The sequence below is a fragment of the Vicugna pacos genome, chromosome 17 (genome assembly GCF_048564905.1).
Source record: "Vicugna pacos chromosome 17, VicPac4, whole genome shotgun sequence".
Lineage (NCBI taxonomy): Eukaryota > Metazoa > Chordata > Mammalia > Artiodactyla > Camelidae > Vicugna > Vicugna pacos.
Window position 1 is genome coordinate 28,152,690 of NC_133003.1, and position 21,589 is coordinate 28,174,278.

At 36.2% G+C, this 21,589-nt stretch overlaps 1 protein-coding gene across 30 annotated transcripts in view; it reads left to right on the top strand.

Moving 5' to 3' along the window:
* The window catches only part of SLMAP (sarcolemma associated protein), a 122,022-nt gene extending 103,569 nt beyond the window's left edge, over positions 1-18,453 (top strand). For 12 of the 30 annotated variants that reach the window (XM_015236231.3, XM_015236268.3, XM_015236300.3 and 9 more), the window contains 7 exons: positions 1,570-1,692; positions 2,865-2,939; positions 5,172-5,492; positions 5,879-5,996; positions 8,929-9,100; positions 13,014-13,148; positions 16,578-18,453. In XM_015236231.3, coding sequence (XP_015091717.1) covers positions 1,570-1,692; positions 2,865-2,939; positions 5,172-5,492; positions 5,879-5,996; positions 8,929-9,100; positions 13,014-13,148; positions 16,578-16,670 — 1,037 coding nt within the window. In that variant the 3' untranslated portion in view covers positions 16,671-18,453. Of the gene's footprint in view, positions 1-1,569; positions 1,693-2,864; positions 2,940-5,171; positions 5,493-5,878; positions 5,997-8,928; positions 9,101-13,013; positions 13,149-15,119; positions 15,210-16,577 lie in introns of all 30 variants that reach the window. The other 18 variants (XM_015236239.3, XM_015236302.3, XM_015236258.3 and 15 more) reach the window with 3 other exon arrangements.
* Positions 18,454-21,589: the final 3,136 nt, after the last annotated feature.

Consider the following 21,589-nt stretch of genomic DNA (forward strand, 5'->3'; position numbering starts at 1 on the left):
TAGTGATTTTGTAATTCTGTCGTCCATCTATGTTTATTACCTAGCTTTTTACTATAAGGAAGAGTTTTCTCTTCCCTTCCCTTTCTTCTCTTTATATCAGTGTGGATTCATGGATTCATGTTTCATTCAGTGGATTATAGTCTATCACTAACCTTATTGTTTTGATGCTCAAATTGTCCCATATTTGGCCAGTGGGAGCCCCTTATGTCTTTTTGACATGATCCTGTTATTCTTTGAGCCCTTTTTAAATTTCTGACAAAAAGGTACTCTATATTGAACTTGTACTTTCCTGGTCTTAGCCCTGAAATCAACTATTTCTCCCCAGAGTCTTAGTTTTTTAAATGGAGAATGGTACTTAAAAGTCAAGACCTGAATATATGGTATGCTCATTGCTTCTGTGCCCACCTGGTGGACAGAGTTAAGAAATAGATGTATGTCTATACATAGTCTCACATATCTATATGTATTTCTAATCTATATTTTTCTATACATTCACATATATTGGAGTTCATACTCTAATTCATCCCTATATCACAGGATTAATTCTGCCACTGGAAAAATCTCTTTCTCTACATGCCTCCATCCTTACCAAGAGAGTGAAGGAAGAATTGATAGATTGACTAGAATAGAAGAACTTAGATTCAGATTTTTTTTTAAGATACAAAATTCTTGGCAGGGAAAAGACAGGAGGATAAAAATACGTGTATGTAACATCTGAGACCTGCTGTGATTTCATTGTGAAATTTTATTCTTAGCTCTTTTTTGATGGATTGAGGTTGTTATGCCTGAGCTATTTGTAAACCACAGTGAGTAGTCAGATAGAATGCACTAGAAGAATAAGGCCTACCTGGTGGTGTATTTATTTCAGACAGCATTCAGTAGCAGAAAGTTTTAACACAATGAAAGATGAGCAGATTAACTAGATAGATAAGAGATTAGGGGAGGGGGCATATTTGAGATGTAATGCTGCATCTAATTTATTTTGATAAAGCCATTTAGGTTACAACATTTAATAGTTAAGCAAATATTGATTTATTGTATCTAATGTTGAGGGAACAGTGATGACAAAGTGAGCACAGTGGAGCTTTCGGCTTAGTTTTTATTTTGTATTCCACAACTGTGGAAATCATGCTAAAACCTTTTCTTAAAGAAAGATTTCTTTCTGTTTTTCTATTTCCAGTTAAGTTCCAAGTGAAATTTTTGGCTTGTTATTAAGAAAGATCAAAATTGATAAAGAAGAATAGCATTATGTCCTTATTACTGAATGTCAAGCCTTACGTGAGCTCTGCATAAGCCTTATAGAAGTGAAATATATAATTTATATATGTTAATATATATTTCATAGTGCCATTGCCATGTATTACTAATATATATTTAATTGTATTTGTGTTCTTTCTCCGGGGTAAAATGACTAAAATGCTTAATATAATTTGCTTCTAAATGTTATTAAACTTAGTTGTGCTATGTTAACTATGCATGTCTAAACATGAAAGAGATTGCTAATCTTTGTTTGTAGAGATTATGGTGTGATACTAACTCTTGCTTTTAAAACAAACATATTTTTGTCAGATGACTTGCAGGGTGCACAGTCAGAAATTGAGACAAAACAAGAAATTCAGCATCTTCGCAAGGAATTGATTGAAGCCCAGGAGCTAGCTAGAGCAAGTAAACAAAAATGCTTTGAACTTCAAGGTGAGATCAAGATTACTCTGATTCTGTAGGGGATGTGGAGGCAACATAGTGTCACTGAATTGCCCCAAACTTGGAGTCCAGAGGCATGGTGTCTTGTTCCCAGAGCCACAACTTCGTTAGATATGTGATCTTGGAACATTACGTAACCTCTCTGAGCTACGTTTCTGGTCAGTAAAGTGGGGAGAGTTACAGTTGCTCTGCTTCCTGACAAAAGATCAAGAAAGTCCTGTAGCAGTGAGGAGGATATAGCTCAAGTAATGGAGTGCCTGCCTAGCATGCACGAGGTCCTGAATTCAATCCCCAGTACCTCCTCTAAAAATAAATAAATAAACCTGATGACAACCCCCCCCCCAAATAAAGACCTGTAGCAATGAAGGAACTTAATAGTTAATTATATATTATGTGTAACAAAATGAAAAAACATAATATATATAAATTTCTAAGTTTTAGTTATACTTAATATTAGCTACTCAATATAAGATAAGGGAAATTTATATTCTCTGTGATTTTATAGTGTATTTTCAGTAAATGGGAGGAACCAGACAAGATTAAGTTACAGAATCTTCTAATGTCCCAACCACTTTCTTTTCCAGTAGCTCACTTACCTGTAGTGTCATAGGCCAGATGGAGTCTGTGCTGTTCCCTAGAGCTTACATTTGTGTATAATTCAACTAGTTGCAGTCAATTAGTGCCTTAGAAAATCCTTAAGTGAGGCTAGAGTAAATGGTCCATGGAGTCCTCCTGGTCTCTAAAACGGCCTTCCTGACCAGGAGGAAGAGTCACATCCCAGGGGGATCTGTGAACTTCCTGTCAGTAAGTAATTACTATGTGCTTGGCAGTGAACATGAGGATTTTAAATCTGCTTTTCAAATTTAAGTTCAAAATGCTGATTAACAACTATCAAGAATGCTTTTCAAGTAAAGAATAGCACATATTATCTTGGCAATACAAGGTCTAGAAAACTCTGCTACTCAGTTGAACACATTTATTACTACTGTTTTGTGCTCTTAAAATCTTTAAATTATCTAACTGCTAATACTGATAACACTTACTGCCTAACCTTTGATCCCCTCAGTGAGCTTTAGGAGGGAATTTCTGAGAATCTTCCAGCTGCTCAATTCTGAATACTTTCATTAAATCACAAAATTAGATATACTGTGCTTTGCTTTTAGCTCTTTTGGAAGAAGAAAGAAAAGCCTATCGAAATCAAGTTGAAGAATCCAGTAAACAAATACAGGTTCTTCAAGGTATGTAATACCCTGAAACTATTTGGGATTGTTTGTTTGTAATGGTTCAAAAGGATTCAAAAGTAAGAATGCAGCGGGTTCCTATTTTTCATGGCTTTGGTTCTTCCCTAGAATCTGAAACTATCATTTGGTTCTTGGGTGGGTTTTTGTTTTTGTTTTTGTTTTTGTTTTAAGATACAAGGGAAGATCCCCTAGTACTCCAGTAACAGACACTTGAAGTAGGAGGAGCAGGGTTGAAGATATAGATTTGGTAAGACTGTCACTTTTCCAGCGATGTAGTGGCTTATTACCTAGGGGGCCTTCAGACAGGGAATCAGTTTGAGTAGCTCTGTACACCAGCTCTTTTAGCTTGTTATTTATCTAATGCTTATAACACACTTGCATTGCAACAAAATTTATATACCATATGGAATCGAATAATGGCCCCTGCACTGCAGTCACTGGTAAAGACTGCCCTTCCTACCCACCTTTTTACTGTCTTTTTATGTGGGCTATCGCAGGATTACAGACATGACCTGAAAGACTGAAGGATTTTCTTCCAACCTGAGCTTCTAATACTGGGAGGCTGTAATTGTGAAATACTCCAAAAGAGGTCTTTCCCATGCCATTGTAAAATTCCTAAAGCAAATTTAATTTGCCTTGCCATCAAAGAAGGGAACTATGTTATTTTAAAATTTTAGCATTTGAGAGGAAGGGTAAGAAGAAATTAAATAGACAAGTTCAGAAAAAATGAAGTCGTTGTGTGAGGCCTATGATGTTACCCTAAAATGTCCCAGAGAAAAACCAGCCTTTTGGTTTTTCTTTTCTTATTTTTGAGTGAGACATTTTAGTTATTTAAAATTTGAATTGTATATGGTCAGACAAGAATTTCTGGGGCAGGTTGTGTTTCTTTTAAAATTGAAAGCTCTTTACACTCTTATAGTTTAATGCCATTATCCATTAGTTTGTGTAAATCTGATTTGAACCTTATTTCCATCTTGTACTGTATGTGGCAGGTTCCCCTAAAGGTTCTGTGACATAGTGCTGCCTTTTGTCTTAAAACTCTTACACAGGCATCATTGAGTGCCCTCTAGTGCCAGCATGTCTGTTTCAGGATTTTATCCACAAGTTCGTGGTCGTGTTATCTCTAGCCATTTTCTTTTCAGATTTTGAACCTGTTACCTCTCAATGCTTCCTACAAACTTAAAAGGTCTAATATTTTCTTTAATGTTTATTTATGAGGCAATCTCTTCCTTTCCTAGCCTTAAGTCCTCTTAATTATTTTGATTATTCTTTTATCCTACCTAAGGAACTTTTTCTACCAATAATTTTTTTGTGTTATAGTAGCCTAGACTACTGTTCTAGTTCTGAACCACGTATGATTTTATACACATTGTTTTCAATTCAAGTCATGACAGCACAAGAGCAGATCTTATAAAAATATACCTCTTTGATTAGGCAGTATTCATTAACTTTATCAATTCATTAATTCAACCAATAATTCTTGATTGTTTACTAGTATTGGGGATAGTATGCATGAGATGTACAGTCTAGTGGAATAATAAACAATAAGCAAATAAATATAAAATACAGTGTCCAATAAGGGCAGAATAAAGGGCTAGACAATGACAGAAGGCTATTTTCAGATAAGCCATCAGAGGTTTCTTTAAGGAATTGACATTTGAACAGAAAATTGAATCAAGAACATCAAAGACTTTACTAATGCTTACCATCTGACCAAGCAATTCTATGTCTAGGAATTCCACCCTAAGAAAAAAAATCAGGATTGCATTATAAGGAGTATTGTCTATAGTAATTAAAAACTGAACAGCCTAAAATGCCTAAAATAAAGAATTAGTCAAAAAAGTTAAGAGTATAACTGTTCTTTGTTATTAAAAGTTGTTCATCACCAGCAGAATGGAGAACACATTATATATATTATGATCCTTCCCTATTTTTGTTTTTATATGTGTATAAATGCATAGAAAAAAAATCCAGGAGAATAAGTACCAAATGTTAGAAGCAGTTTTCTCTGTGTGGGAGAAATAAAGATCACTTTGGGGTGTTTTTCTCTTTGTGTTTCGGTATTTTGACATTTTTTGCATTAAACATGGATTGCTTGTACAGTTTAATCAAAAGCAAAAAACAGCTCTGACAGTCTGGGCTGTGCAGTAACTGCAGTCCCATATGGGCTGTTCTTTTATTCCAAATTACTATGGACAAAGAAAATGATGGGTAAATATACTTTTGTAGCCCAGTTGCAGAGGTTACACGTCAATATTGAGAATCTCCGGGAGGAGAAAGACAGTGAAATCACAAGCACTCGAGATAAATTGCTTAGTGCCCGAGATGAAATATTACTCCTTCATCAAGCAGCAGAAAAGGCTGCCTCTGAGCGGGACACTGACATTGCTTCTTTGCAAGAAGAGCTTAAGAAGGTGCGAGCTGAGCTGGAGCGGTGGCGGAAAGCAGCATCTGACTATGAGAAAGAAATCACAAGTCTACAAAATAGTTTTCAGCTTCGATGTCAGCAGTGTGAGGATCAGCAGAGAGAAGAAACAACAAGGCTACAAGGTGAGGAAATGTACTTTACATAAAGCTCTTAACTCTTGACAATGATAACTGTTTAACTTGTACAGAATAACCATTCAGGCTTTCTTTCTCTTTGATAACAATTAGTTGTATAAAGCAGTATCTTTTATTGGGGGTCTGCAAGTTCTACAATAAATTGAAAATTTTTACTATTTTATATTTAATTTAAATACTGTTAAAAAGTATTTGCCTTATAAAATCGAAGTGAGAAAAAAATATTACTGAAGTTCAAGGTGATGGGAGCTTTCCTGAGGTATAGTTGCAAAAGTAACTGGAATCAAAGAATGGCTGTGTAAAATCTCCGGTTTTAAAGGGGAAAATTATAGTTATATTCCTCTATTAACGAATATGTTCTGGGACTATTTTAGGTGAACTAGAGAAGTTGAGAAAGGAATGGAATGCATTGGAAACCGAATGCCGTTCTCTAAAAAAGGAAAATGTTTTGCTATCATCAGAACTGCAGCGTCAAGAAAAAGAATTGCACAAGTATGCAAGAGCTCTTTTTTAGCTTCAAAATATTTCTTTATCTCGAATTTTCATCCAAATTTAATTTTGATGCTTAGATACCTTTTTGGAGCAAAATATTGGAGCCAGACTCTTTTGGCTCTTTGGCAAGTTAACCATGCTAGATGAATACTTCAGCATTTTTTTTCTGCTACCACCATCATCTTACATGTCCTTTCCTTTTGGTGTGCTTATAGAATACAGATTCATTAAATGGCCCCCTTCCCCCAAAAAAGCCCTAAACAAACAAACAGCAAAGACCTAAAATTAGTGATTGAACTTGACTTCTAAACTAAATAATAATAAATTTCAAATACAAGTTTGTTTTTCTTTCATGCCAATGATCCCTTCTGTTTATAAGGATGATCAGGAGATGACTATGATAAATAATTTATACTACTGAAAGATATAAATTCAGCTTTTGAATTTCAAACAGGGTTATGTAAAGAGTAATATATGAGCTCAAGAATTCTCTAAAACCAGTTAAATCTTTCTAATATCCAATACCTTACAGGCAAACCAATGAATGCAGTAGATTTATTCCAGCAAATTTGTGGAGTCCTGTTTTCTCACCAACATTTGTTGCCTAGTTTAAAATGTCTCTTCATTAAAAGTTTGATCCATGTCATGTTTTTTATTTAAACAATGTTTACATTCTAATTCAGAATATGAAAGCAGTATGTTTATTGTTGAAGCCATTCTAAATTAATCCATCTCCCTCCCCACAGTACACCAAAAATGAGATTCATTGAACTCTTGTTAGCCTTGTGTTGATGCTCCTAAAGAGCATTAAGGCTAGCAAAAACTCAGTGGTCAAGGTCAATTCCCAAAGAAAACAAGCTTTAGGGAAAAATGATAAAAAAAAAAAAAAAGGACTAGATAATCTGAAAATAGTAAGCCTCATTATCTTTTATAGAAACAAAAATAATTGTAATATTGGTTATTCATTTTAAAAAATCAAGAACTAATTGAAGGAATAAGATGTGCTGATTTATTCTCTCAAACTTCTTACAATACTATGTGTGCTCAGTATCAGTATCTTTAAAGTGCTTTTTTCTTCTCCAGTGTCATATCTTTCCATAGTCTTTTCTCATACATTTATGTGTATTACTTTTTGAATGTTTAGAGATAATTAACAGTAAAGAATAAAACAAATGTTTGTTATAATGTGAAAGTTTGTCAAAGCACTGTCAAAATATGAATAGGACAAAATAAAGACCCAAAAAACAAATAAACAAACAAATAAATAAGGAAGCAAGCACACACACACGGGTGTTTGTTCCAACTGATCATCTGTGTGACAGCACATGTGGACAAATTGGTATAAAGTGTATGTAAGATGATGCAGACACTCAAGTTCTTCATATTTGGAGTACATCTGAATCTTAGTGAATCCATTTAGTTTGGTATTCTAGCAAGTAAGAGATACTGATATTTGATTACCAGTGTTATCTTGTTATTCTTGTTTTAGAATTTTTGGTATTTTAAGGTTTTAGACTTAATCCCTAATTTTTGAGAGATGATTAATTGGAATCTGGCACAAATGTTAAATGCTATTTTTTTTAATTACTTCAAATTTTGTTTAAGTGTTAAAAAGCAATTCTGCAAATTCCTTATGAGTTAGAAGCACTTGGTTTAAAAATATTAGGCCCCAGAAGGGTGGAATATATTAAATCATTGGTCAAGTTGTCTACCTAAACTCACATACACTATTTTAAACAAATTAATTGCTTTTTTGAACTCTTCTGGTTTAATAGTTCTGTAAATTTATTTGTTAAGCCTCCCCAGTATTGAAGTAGTTTTTAGAAGCTAGTCTTCCTTTACAAGGTCTTACGTGCCACTTAGTTCCTAGCTGTATTGGCCTGACCACAGCATACTCATACCTAGGGTCTGCCTAGTATACACTTGGCATGGGATTTATACTCTAAAAAGTACCTCGGTTACAATATTGAGTCTAAGTCTTATAATCCATCCTGAGAGGCATGTAACCGTCATCTTGAAAACCTTAACCTCCTTTAGCTACGTCTGTTGTAGATGGGAGCCAAATTCTTTAACACAGCTACACCATACAGGTCTTTTGTTCTTTGTTGTCTGTGGTGTAGAAGGAATTGAACAAAGAATTTCTGTTCATGCCTATCAAGCTGTTTCCTAGAGTGTAACTCGGATTTTTTTAACATCAAGTTGTAAAAGTAATCATAGAATTTAAGCTGGAAAACAAACTCAGAAATTTTTGAGTTCAGTCTTCTTCTTTGGCAGTGGAGGGCACTGAAACTCTCCTTGTGTTATTTGTGTCTGTGCAACATGGTGCCTGGCACAGATCTAAGAGCTCAGGTAATGCTTGCTCAGAGAATGAGATTGCACCAGTTAAATGATTTGCTCAGCATCCCTCAGCTAAACAGCCGCAGAGCTGGGGGCTGGAACCCAGCCTCCTGGTTCTTTGTCCCGCACTTTCCCCCTAGTTTGGTGTCTTCTCATCTGAGTAAGTTTATCTTTATTTAAGTTGCAAGTGGCTTCTAAGCTTTAAGGTTCTGTCCACCATCCTATTTGTCAAGTACCTAAAGAAAGTAATTGGAATAGGTGCTTTCTTTTCCTGTAGAAGACCTACACTGAATCTTTTTATGTTACAGTTAATATAATGGGATATAACAAAATATACAATGAGTCACCTCCTACTTCCATTTTTACAGTTTCAACCTTTGTGTATATTTGATTGTCTGAAAATATGGCACAGCTTTACACTTACATTGTTTTAGCATTTTAATGCTCTTTACTTACTGAAAATATCAGACTCTCTTTTACACTTTTCTTTCTTCCTCTGAAATCCATTCTACCGCTCCTAGTGAAATGTGTAAGAAATTAGATTTCCTGCTGTGTCTGGTTTCTACAGGAATAACTCTCAACATTTATGTTGCAGTTCTCAGAAGCAGAGTTTAGAACTTACAAGTGATCTCAGCATCCTGCAGATGACTAGGAAAGAGCTTGAGAATCAAGTGGGATCCTTGAAAGAGCAGCATCTTCGGGATTCAGCTGATTTAAAAACTCTTCTCAGTAAGGCTGAAAACCAAGCAAAGGATGTACAGAAAGAGGTAAAGCGAAAAGACATTATGGTTGGACTTAAAGCCAAAAGCAAGTCAGATATTCATGCTAGTTAGGAATAAAGGGAAGCAGAAGTCACATTACCTGTCACAAAGTTGATACTTGGAGTGTCTCTGCCTGGTGATATCTAGCTGAGTATCATGGTCCATATATAGAGAATTCATTAGTAGGGTTTGGTCTCAATAATATAAATATACAAAAATACATTAAAATTTTTTCTCTACCAGTCAGTTGACCTATATGAAAAGTCCTTTGTATCAGATCACTCAATTCATTGTTTATCTTTCAAAGACAGTATCATGTTTAATTTAGAGTAATTTTGGAAAGCAAACGGGCCACACCATAATGCTATGGTGCATAAACCTCTCAGGTGAAACTCGCTTGAAAAGTTGCTTATGAGAAAATTCACCTCTTGCCCAGCCAGCTAAACACATGTTCTGTGACCTTTACTTTCTTCCCCCCGTCCCTTTTTCCCCTTTTTCACAAATATGCATGCTCACTTTTCATGTCATTTTGCTTAAAACCTTGACTTCTGTGACTTAAAAAAAAGAAAAATCATGTTAAAAATGGTGAGGGTTGACTTTGGAACAGAGACCCCACCCAGCCTTCTTCTAAGCAAAGTCTTAAAGTTGGCAGTCGGGCTGTAAGAGCTGCGTTTAGTCCTCCTGGCCTTATACTACTCCCTGCATTGACTCCTGGCCAGCTTGAGGGATGGAGAAGGCAGATGCATTTTGATCTACCTTGCAGGGCTCACCCGGGTTGTAGACTCTCTTAAATGAAGGATTCGTTATAAACAAAAGGAAGTTGAAGACAACTCTCTTTAATAACAAATTTTCCCCAAATTGTTTTTAGATGATCTGGTTAATCAATACAGTTTTCCCTTACAATTTTCTTTCCTTGTAGTATCCTGAACTTGGAAATGATTATTGTTCTTCTGTCTTCATGTTTGTTCCTAAAGAAGAAAACTGTAACAGTTTTTATTTACATGTGGCCATATTGATTTTGTAATATGTTCATTTCTATCTTCTTGCTAAGGATATGTGTTCTGGGAGAAATCTCATTTTATTTGGTTGGAACACAAATCTTGTGCCAAAGTAAATATCCTAGTATTTAATTCTGTAAGCACTTTGTGTCCTTCCAGTCCACAAACGATGATTCTTTCAAAAGCTGGGAAGAATGCTGTGGTTGGAAGATAATTCTGTTGTATGTTACTCTGGATGCATTAGCTGTTTTGTTGCATAATATTTGTTTGCCTGCTTTTGGTCACTGAGCAATCAGTGCGAAATGCTTTAACTGTTGCCACAAATGGCAGTGGCATGCTGTCACAGCATCTAAATTGTTGATAGCCTTTGGATTGCATTAAATGCAGCACATTTAAAAATATGTCTGATCTTGTCAGTATGTTTCTTTTCTACTTCCTTGTTCAGTGTTTTCCATTGTGAATGATGTTTAGTCATCATGCTCCTTTGTAATGTAAAATTACTTCTCTTTCCGTTTGTCTTAATGTCAACCACTGGATACTAGTCTGTAACTAAAAATGTTCTTTAATGAGATTCTTATATCTGTGTGATCCACTGCAAATGAATTGCTATCTTTTATTAATGCACACATATTCCCTTTCAATATTTCCCCTTTGTTTTCCTTTCTTCATAAAATCATACTTAATGTGCGCAGTATAATGATTATGTATCTTCAGCACTGTCACAGGCTAAAATACTACAAACAAAGCAAGCCCAGATATGATTATTTTTATGAAGAAGATCCAAAGATGTTAGTAATATTGTGTGATATTTCTCTTGTAATCAGAACTGAGCTCATTTCTCATGTCTGAGTTAGAAAGCAAGATGGAGCAAAATGATATCCAAGGGAGATGTGAAACTAAGGCTGCAGAACGTGACCTTTGTTCCAACAATTAAAATTTTATATATGTGGCAGCTTTTATTAGGACATTTAACAAAGAAAAAGTACACAAGAAAAGTAGAATTTAATCCTCAGTGTTAAGAGAAAAATAATGGTATACCATCTTTATATTTGACTGAAGAAAGCATCTATATATTTTGAGTTAGTAGGAATATCTGTAATTCAAGAATTCGTAGAACATTGAGCACACAAGTCCACTCTGCAGAAACCGACTCAGGAAAGTTGTTTGGCTTCACCATCTTGCCCTGTGGCTGGAGTCCTTCCCACCCCACTCACAAGCTGAAAGTAAACATCAGGATCTTCCTGACTGAGCTGCCTTCCTGTCCTTCCGCTCCACAGCTCCTGGACCGGAGAAGTAATTAAGTTCTTTGGTGTAAAGGGCAGGCTGGATGTAAGAATGATGGAAAAGGAAAGTAAGGGAAAATTTTGGTCAGAAAAGCACTTTTCACCTATTCTTTATTAGTCACTGTTAAGAATCAGATCATTGAGAATTGATTATGTTCTAAGAGACTTAATGCAGAGACTAGTCTAGGTACCTGGAATTTGCTTTGGCAGCCTGCCGGTAACCTTCTGCCTTCTGGAAGGAAGTCCACAGACCCCACAAAAAAAGCTGTCAATGAAGTCCATGAATCTCACTCCTTAGTTCATTCTCCAGCATACTACTCGGACTTGTTCTGGGAACGTTGTTAGGTAACAGGGAGTTCCTTTCATATTTTACCTCCCTCTCTATACCCTTGCCTTTCTTCCCACTTTCTGATGAACTCACTGCTGAGCCTAACCCCCTGCCCCCACCACTTCTAACTAACGTTTTTACTACATCGGCATCCTTAATATTTGTCTTTGGAGTGCACAGTGATGAGTTCCTAATTAATCACTCCAAGGTGTTTGCATTATTCAGAAGCAACATATAAATGTGTCCTTTATTGAGAAATTCCTAGGATATAGGCAGAAAGGAACTGGAGACTTTCCAGCTTCGTGGGCTATATTTACAGAAGAGGAGAAATCTTTCATGCCAGGCCCATGGTATATTTATTTTATACTCAGCCCTTGTCTTTCTTTTTCCCTTCTAAAACCTTCATAGATGATAGAATTGGACAACAGAGGCCGAGACAAAGGCACAACCAGCAGTAACAGTCTTTGCTCTTTGACTGAGAGTCCAGCTTACATGTAAGGTGCAATATCTAAAAGTGGAACCAGTCTGGAATTCCTGCCTCCTGGGGCATTTAGAGTAGGGACAAACCATACCACGTTACACATCGATCTCACCTGTGTTCGAGCAGTAGATCGTCTCTCTGGAAGTCAAATTGTATACGGTGAACTGTTTTCCAAAACAGGAAGTAGTGTTCTCTATACAAAAATGTCTATCAGAAACAGGTTTTTAAAAATAATTTTTAATTGATGCTTATGAGTTTTAAGTAGAGAGACAGAAATGTCCCAGTTATAGTAGTTGATACCTTAGATACATTTCTTTGCTTTATTTACCTAGAAATTACTTATCCAGAACACTTTAATACCCAATGATGCTGGTTAAAGGGGGGCCTAATTAGAGTTAATACTTTTTACTTCAAGATTCAAATAGCTTGGCTGACATTACTACCAGGATATAAACTCAGACTTCCTAACCTTGCCATTTAATTAAGTATGGGGTTTTTCTTCACTTGCTTTTCTTTCGCTCAGTTTAGAATTTTACTTTTCTCTTCTAACTCACTTAGTGGAAAAAGTGACCCCTTATATTAGAAACAGATGACCTGATGGTGACTTTTTATTTTTTCTAACTCCAGGGCCAGGAGATTCTTACACAGAATCAAGTTAACATTAAAGGCTTTTTATTAGTGCCAGTGATTCTTATCCTCCTTACAGTAAAAAGGCTTGACTTTGGTGTTGCAGGTGACTAAACAGGGTCTGGTATATAAGCCTGACTAGAAGCATAACTTCATGCCCATTTTAAGTTGAGTCTGCACACTCTTTTTTCTTTGCCTTTAGTATGAAAAGACACAGACTGTACTCTCAGAACTGAAGTTGAAGTTTGAAATGACTGAGCAGGAAAAGCAGTCAATCACAGATGAGCTCAAACAATGTAAAGACAACCTGAAGCTGCTCCGAGAGAAAGGAAATAATGTAAGTCTTTGCAAACTTGGCTTAGCTTTGATTGAGAGGGAGATGAGAGCCCTGAAATTGATTTTTCAGTGGACTTTATTACTGATTTGAGAAACTAAGACCTGTAGTATACATGAACTAAGCATTTCATTATGAAATTCCATGATGGAATCATTGTGCTGTCAAATTTTTGGGTAAAGAATTTGCCACTTTAACCTGTATCCCTAGAGGAGCCTGAGGAGTACCTGGAAGAAGAGCCTTGTTTGCAAAAAATAAAAAGCTTACCTAAGAATTGTCAGCTTTTCCCAGATGAATCTGAAGTTCTGTCACTAAGCCGTCATCTGGCTCTTGGTTTTCCCCTGCTGGGAGATAAAGCATGGTACCACCAGGGACCCACTTAAGAAAAAGTAATGCTCATTGACTCTTTAGCATTTGGCTGTATCAGAAAAATGGAGACTTAATCACAGTTTTCATTTTATACTAATAATGTTCTCATTAAGGCATATTCCTTAAAAACGTAGTGTTCTGGGCCTTCTATAAATATTAGGAAACATTTGGTGAGTTTCTGTAGAGCTGTGTGTGTGTGTGTGTGAGAGAGAGAGAGAGAGATTGGAACATTTTGGTATAAAGTGAGTTCAGTGATGTTCATTTGTATTTCATTTGCTAGAAAGGCAGATGGTCTTTTAAAAGATGTTATACTAAAATAAATGTTGTGTTATACGTTTTGGAGATCATTGCCTTTGTGGGCCCTAACTGAATGGATGTTCAGTGTGGTTGGTTGTGCTCTGACTTATTTCAACCCCTGCCATGGCTTGGACACCTGCAGTGGGCGTGAGCCACACACTTCCTGTGGAGGAAGGCACTCTGCTTAACTTGCAGCACCAGGACAAAAGAGTGATGTTGCATGGCCGTCCGATTACACGTCACACTCAGAATGCTCATGAGTTGTGTCCAGCTGTCCTTTGCTAAAGAAAGTCTTAGTTTACAAAAAAAAAAAAATAAAGGCTTGTTGTTTAGGTGAAAGCCTTTTAGAAATTGATGAAATGGGTATGGAGGCTTTATGATAAGCAAAATGGATTGCCTTTATTTTGAAAATATCAATTACAGAACTCTTCTGAAATCAGATCATAATGGTTTGGTTACTTCTCTCTTTTGTGTTAATTTATCTCTCTCTGAATATGGAATTTCAGTCCACCTTCTACTAAATTCGCCAATGAAGGCATCTAGAATAATCAGAATGGATCTCCAACATGATTTAGAACCTTTTCACAAGTAACCTTGCTATTATTACTTACAGTTACACAAATAATTTTCTTTAAGAGTGAATTTCCTATTTTTATGATATTGGATTTAAAGTTATAAAACATTACTCTGTAAAAGCACTCATTGTAGTAATTCCCTTCCAGTTTTGAGAATTACTTATATTCTGGTCACATAACTGAAAGCCCTGAGACTCAGCTGCCTGTCTTTGTACACTAAGTTGATCATGCATTGTGTTGGATCTTTTGCTTAAGTCAGGAAGCATGCATCACAGGACTTTTTTCTAATTTAAATAGGGCATTTATTTTTAGGCTTGAAAGTAATACTATTTCAAGCAAAAGAATTTTTTAGGTTTTGATAGAGGGATAAAATAAACCTTAGCCGTTTCCAGGGCTATAATAATAAGCCGTTTCCAGTGTCAAATAATGGATTCCAAGTATGGAACAAAAATAATGTACTGTCAAGCAGAGCATCAGTTGGTGAGGTTTTGTCATTGCTCTCTCTTAACTTGCTACATTTCATTAGGGAGTTAGGGACACCCACATTGCCTCCAGCTATTTCTTTTAAACTGGTAGTTTGCCACCATATATTCCGTAGTCCATCATTCTGGATTGTATTAGATGTCTTTAAAATGTCTCTGTACTCCCCCTCCCACCCCCCTGGGGTCTAAATCACCTTATCTGATATTTTTTAATAGCATAAAATGATTTTAATATCCCTTCCCTTCTTTAGCCTTCCATATTACAACCCGTCCCAGCCGTATTCATCGGCCTATTCCTGGCTTTCCTGTTTTGGTGTTTCGGTCCATTGTGGTAGAGAAAGGTACAAGCACTACTGTTGAGTCCTTGTCTGTTTGTCCCCGTCACCTGTTTGTGCCATATTTGTACTGTAGTGCATGGCAAAACCACACAGGTATTTTGTTACCTGAAGCAAACCCTTCATTTAGTGTGCCATGCATTGTGTCATACGAATGAACTGAACAATCAACTAATCACATAACGTTTTGTCTTGTTTCCTATGTAGTAATGCTAACCATGAATTAATTCCAACCTAACCAGATGTTAATATGCTGCCGTTAACTGAGTCTTTGTCTCTAGCAAACTGGAGTAAATGTGAATTGCTGCAATTTAGTACCCCTTTCCCAATTATACATTTAATCAGATTTGAATGAGAAATGAAGAGTTTGCCTCTTTGAAGTTTTCAGCAAACTTTCTTCCCTCTTCTCCCTTCTCTCTTCTTTTCCATATTGTAGAGTTTTGTGGTTTCAACCCTTTGCCTATATTTACACTATGGCTATGAAGATGGAAAAGGATGAGAGTAGACTGATGGACCGTTGGCTCACAGTCTCAACCCCAATATGTATTTACTTGTGAGAGTATAAACCTATCCCATATCTTTCTGAGCTCTGATCTGCAACATCAGAATATTTCTTCAAAAGCCAGCTGTCTCAGTAAGACTCAGAACACTAGTGAAAATAAAGCTATCAAACAAAGCAAATTGCTATTATAAAGCCCTCTGACAGTTGTCAGAGAGCAGCCCATCCATGCTCACCTTCAGCGGGCATTTATATTAGCAGAGCTTGTGAGACAGTCACGTGGAGTCATCCCACTGGACGTGGTCTCTACCAAAAGTATCAGAGAGGCAGGATCCCTAATAGCGCTTTCCCATCTTGACCCCTTCTCATTTTCACTTCTGTAGTTTCAGATTAGAGAATCAAAGCTTAGATCATTTTCTTTCTATCACCTTACCCACCAGCCCCTTGTATAAAACTATGCCAACATGTGAGTCTGGTTTTTATCAAGAAATAAACATTTTAGGCCGAAATATACTGTAGGCATCAGTTAACTATAATATATGGATACTGAAGTAAATAAAACAGACTGAGCCCAGAGGGCTTCTCAGAGAAGTCACTACTAGGTTTCATCTGCAGGAAATTTGAAGACTGCCCAAGACTTGTCGGAAATGTGTTAGGCTTCCACACAGTGGTCCTCCAAAGCTCCTACTGTTACGGCTCTCCTCACACCTGCACTCCCTCACCTTTTTTCCTTTCCTTTTAGAGCTTATTCTTATGCAATGATAAGGTTTTTCTAATATTCTGTTAAGTATTCAGGACCTCTGGAACCAAGGGGTGAATAGGTATGAGAAAAGAGGGGAGAATGTGATATTGACTCTTGGTTTCTTTCCACACAGAAACCCTGGCCCTGGATGCCCATGTTGGCTGCCCTGGTTGCGGTGACAGCCATCGTGCTGTACGTGCCAGGTCTGGCCAGAGCTTCTCCATGAGAGCGTTTCTTGAGTCCGTACACCGTCCTCCCTCTAGAAGCTGGCACCACACTCATGCTGGGGACAAACAGAACCATTTTCTTCCTTTTTTACCTCTTATAACAGCAGAAGTGCAAGAATACAGCTGTAGGGTCATTGCTTTAAATTATATAAAATGTATCTGTCTATAAAGAGGATATAAAATTGTGACTTTATTCTACTGTAAGCAATAATTTGCTTGCAATTTTTCATGTAATTTTTAAATTAGTATGTTGAGATTCTGAATATTATGGTGGCCTAAAGTAGGCTTCTTGGTACACCAGATTATTTATAATATTAAATTTATGGGTATTTTACTCTGAATTCTAATGGCCAGATAATTCATTTTTCTGATTCGATAACTACCCAAACCAAACAACTGATACATACATGGGAAGAGAGGCCCTGTGTGCTCAGTGCCTATCAGTTTGAAATATATACACATATATATATTTTTTTTACATATTTACGCCATTTTTACTTGTTATAAAACCACTGAGCTATTGGGAACAAGACTTAGAGACAACTGTTTGCGTGGATTTTTTTTTTTAAGGAGAAATACACTTGGAAAATATTCTGTTCTAGTGATATCTAGGGAATATGTGCACGCTTGTTCAGCCTTAATGTGACTTGACGATGTGGAGGACATCAACTTCGAAAAACTTTCCATGAGAGTGTGTATTTTCTTGAGCAAACTGAAATATTTCTGGGAGCAAAAACATATTAATTATACAATTTCAGTGCAGTAAACCAAACTGTTGAGTCAATTGGAATGTAATTTATTAAACCTCATGTATTTAAAGACATATTTTCTTTAAAAGCCAAGTTACTTTCTCATATACAGCATTTTAGGAAGCATGATTTTTTTTTCTATCATCTCTTCCTCCAAGCATGTTTAATTGAAGAAAGAATTAATATCTCTTTAGATAAGCTTTTACTGACTTAATTTGGTTATGATATTTCAAAGCTAATTCATGTTCGAGATGAGCTGTTGTTACCTACCAACAGATTTCCTGGTTGGGTATGCAAATGATTATTTTCTTTTTATTGTTGTTAATTGGGACATTCTGTTAATAAGAAGCAATATTCCCAGGATTAATAGTGTTCCATGCACAGTGAAGCACCTAAACACTGCTTGATGTTATAAATTTGAAACACGGAAGTGAAAGTTTAGCTATGGTTTTGTGCGGCACCACAGGTATGTCAATAAAGTTTATTTAGGTCATAGAATATCCTAAAGTATCACATAGTTAAATTTTTCAGTCAGTGAAGACTGAGAGGAAATGTCAGTGAACTGGCTTGAATGTTCTGTGGCAATCCACAGGCCTAGCCAAATATTGAAATAGAAGTTTAGGATATAATTTGCCTTGTGATGTTTGGCAGTCATTGTTTATACTTTAAAGGTTATATTTTAAGCTATTTGGGATTTGCTGTTGGGAGGATCACTAGATTTATGGAGGAATTAGTCACAAATGACCTGTAGAAAATACTGTCATATAGTTCATTTCATCATTTTCTGTTGCAGGAAGCCACTCCACCACAAATGCTAATATGCCAGTGGTACCCAGTACCTCTTGTATATAGGTTATTGCAAATATTGTTCTGAAATGCTTAACTTCAGAATTACATTTTTTAAAGTAAATAATTGTTTTAAATCTATTTTGTAAAGATATAAAGTACAATAGAATTTCTGGAGTACAGATTAAACTATTTGCACTAACACACGTGATGTGCATGATTTAATAAAATAACTTTACTCTCCCTATGCATTTTTGAGTTGGATATCTTTGAAATTCTTCCTGCTGACTCTACTATTGTATTGTTAATAGTCTTTTCTTGAAATGACTCTTTATGCAACATAATATATGTTTAGTGTTCTTTAGGGGTTAGAAAAAAACCCTTAGCTGTTTTCCTCCAGGTTTTATTAGCCTTTTATTTAACTTACTGCACTAACTTTTTTTCCTTTTACTATGGTTATTGTTAAAACGTGACTCACTTGCCAGACAAGTCTCTTTAAATGTAAAGTCTAGTATCAATATTTACTTTATTCAAATTGAATAAATGGGTTTTTGTAGTCACTGCCAGTTTTTCTTAAAAAATATAAATGAGTCTATTCATAAGCAATGCCTCCAGTTTTGTCCAGTTTACTTTCAGGTTAAATAAAGAGTAGGACTATTCACTGGTAGTGATAGAATCATTAAGAAATTTTGTTAAGAATTTAACAGTGAAGAATTGAACAACTCTGTACTATATTTAAGAATTACTCTAAGGCGCTACATGGCTGGGTTCGAAAATGAAAAGAACTTGGCGTTTAAAGCTGAACAGGTCCACACTGGCATCCTGGTTCTGCCATTTATCAGCTGCGTTACCTTGGGCGAATTATTTGTCTTCTCTGAGTCTCCATTTCCTCATTTATAAAATGGAGAGAATAATATCTATATTTTTAGTGGTAGTATGAAAATTAAAAAGATAATGTATGTGAAGTGTCACTTGAGTGGTAAATAAGTTTATGAGAATGTCATACTGGAAAAAAGTACTGCAGATGTTTCAGTGTTAGGCGAACCAGTGCAACTATTTTAAATGGATTGATTGATTCAACTGTTGAAACTTTGTGTGTGTGTAAATGAGATATACCTGCAGGGTAAGGAGTCCTAAGAAAGCATCTAGCTCTGTTCCTCCCCTTCATAGTTGTGTCTTTGGTTTGTTGTATGCTTAGTTTAATAATGAGCCAATTGCCTACAACAGTTTGGAATTCCTGTTGTAACTGCCTTCAGAGCAATTTTGAGTCACATATGAAAACCAGTCACATTGCTGAATAGTCAGAGGCTTTCAACCCAAAACAGTATTGCCTAGCTTAATCTCTAACTTTTAGTCACCAGACCGGACTCCCAGTGACTTTTGGCTGCTTCCAGTAATTGTATCTACTATCGAAAGGATGGAAATCTACTACCGAAGAGAAAACACTGCATATAAATCAACTGTGTTAAAAATACACAGCCTCGCTCCAAAAAAATTTATGTCTGGAAATTTATTCTGAGAGCATAATTGTGTGTTCAAAATTTTAACTACCAGAACATTTAGTGTAGCATTTTCTTGTAATAATGGTGGGTCAACAACCTCTGAATATGGAGGTGTGGGTCATTGGTTAAATAAATTAATATTGCCATCTACAGATTACTGTGCTTGCAGAGTTGTGGAAAGACATTCATACTATATTAAGTAAAAGAAGGAGGTTCCCAGTGTAGAATAACCCTGGTTTTATAAAGAAAAAGTGTAGACATACAGGATATGTTTATAGCAGGAGGACTCAGAAAGATTTATATCCAGGCCACACTAGTGCTTCTGTCTGTATGGCTGGGGATGAGTTCTTCCTCCTCCTTGTGAAGTTTTATTTATTTTTAGTAGTAAATATATGTTGCTTTTGTAAATTTTTTTAAAAAGCTATTTGGTTTTTCTTAAAATTAGAAACAAAAAAGAATTCCACAGAATTCCAAATTGCTTTCTGTAATTGAATGAGTAGCTTGTCAAAGTACCTACTTTTAAAGGGGCTAATGTTTAGGAATTCTGGTGTGTTCATTTAAAAACCAGCCTTGTAATTTTAACCATGCTTTGTACATATGTACATAGAATTAGAATGCTGGAAGAGGTCTTAGCAATCCATTCTCACCTTTTTGCTTAACAGGGAGAAAATCTAGAGAATTTTCAACTCAAAGTTAGAATTACAGTCAATTATAAAGTTGAAAATGAAGATAATTATTTCTTTTTTTTGCTACTCCACATTGTGTCTCCAGGCTTTGATGGTTTTACATCCATTCATTTGGCGAACACTTTTTGAGTGTCTGTGTGAGGCATTGTGCCAGAGTCAGTTCCTGTTGTCATAGAGCTTTTGGTGTAGAGGGGAAGTAGAGGCAAGGAAGCTGGCGGTTGCAATACAGCACGCTAGAGGAAGACATAGGAGCCTGTGGAACCACGGGAGAGGGGTGCACTTCCTCTCACCTTGAACCACTGAGCCATCCAAACCAGACACATCTGGCTGCAGAGCCAAAGGTGAGTTTTCCTTCTAAGTAGTCAGGGGAACAGGGCTGGTTTTTCATGAAGTACCTGGATTTACAAACCACCAGGATCTGAGATTGATCTTCCTAGAATTGGAAAGCATCTAAAACTTTATGTACTATCCTGAAGTTTTACCCTGTTAAATGGTTTGAACTGTACCTTGCAAGTAAAGGTAACTAGTGAACAATTTCTATCTATCTATCTAGTGTACATCACTATAATTCAGTATCTGTACACGCTACAAAGTGATCACTACCACAAGTCAAGTTACCATCCATCACTATACAGTTGACCCCCTTCACCCATTTCACCTGTCCCCCAACCTCCTTCCCCACTGGTAATAACTGATATATTCCCTGTATCTGTGAGTTTGTTTTATTTTATTTGTTCATTTGTTTTATATTTTTAGACTTTACGTATGAGTGGAATCATACTTTCTCTGTCTGACTTATTTCACTAAGCTTAAGTGAACTTTCAGGGTTCATCCATGTTGTTGCAAATGCTACTCCACATTGTAGCATTCTTGGTTATGGCTGAGTAGTATTCCATTGCCTATATATACCACATCTTTATCCATTCATCTCCCAATGGACACTTGGGTTGTTTCCATATCTTGGCTATTATAAACAATGCTGCAGTGAACATACGGGTACACATAGCTTTTTGAATTAGTTTCCGTTTTCCTTGGATGAGTATGCAGAAGAGAAATAGCTAGGTCACATGGTAGTTCTGTTCATAATTTTTTTGAAGGCCCTCCATACTGTTTTTAATAGTGGCTGCACCAGTTTACAGTACCACCAGCAGTGTACAGGGGGTCCCTTTTACCTACATCCTCTCCAGCATTTGTT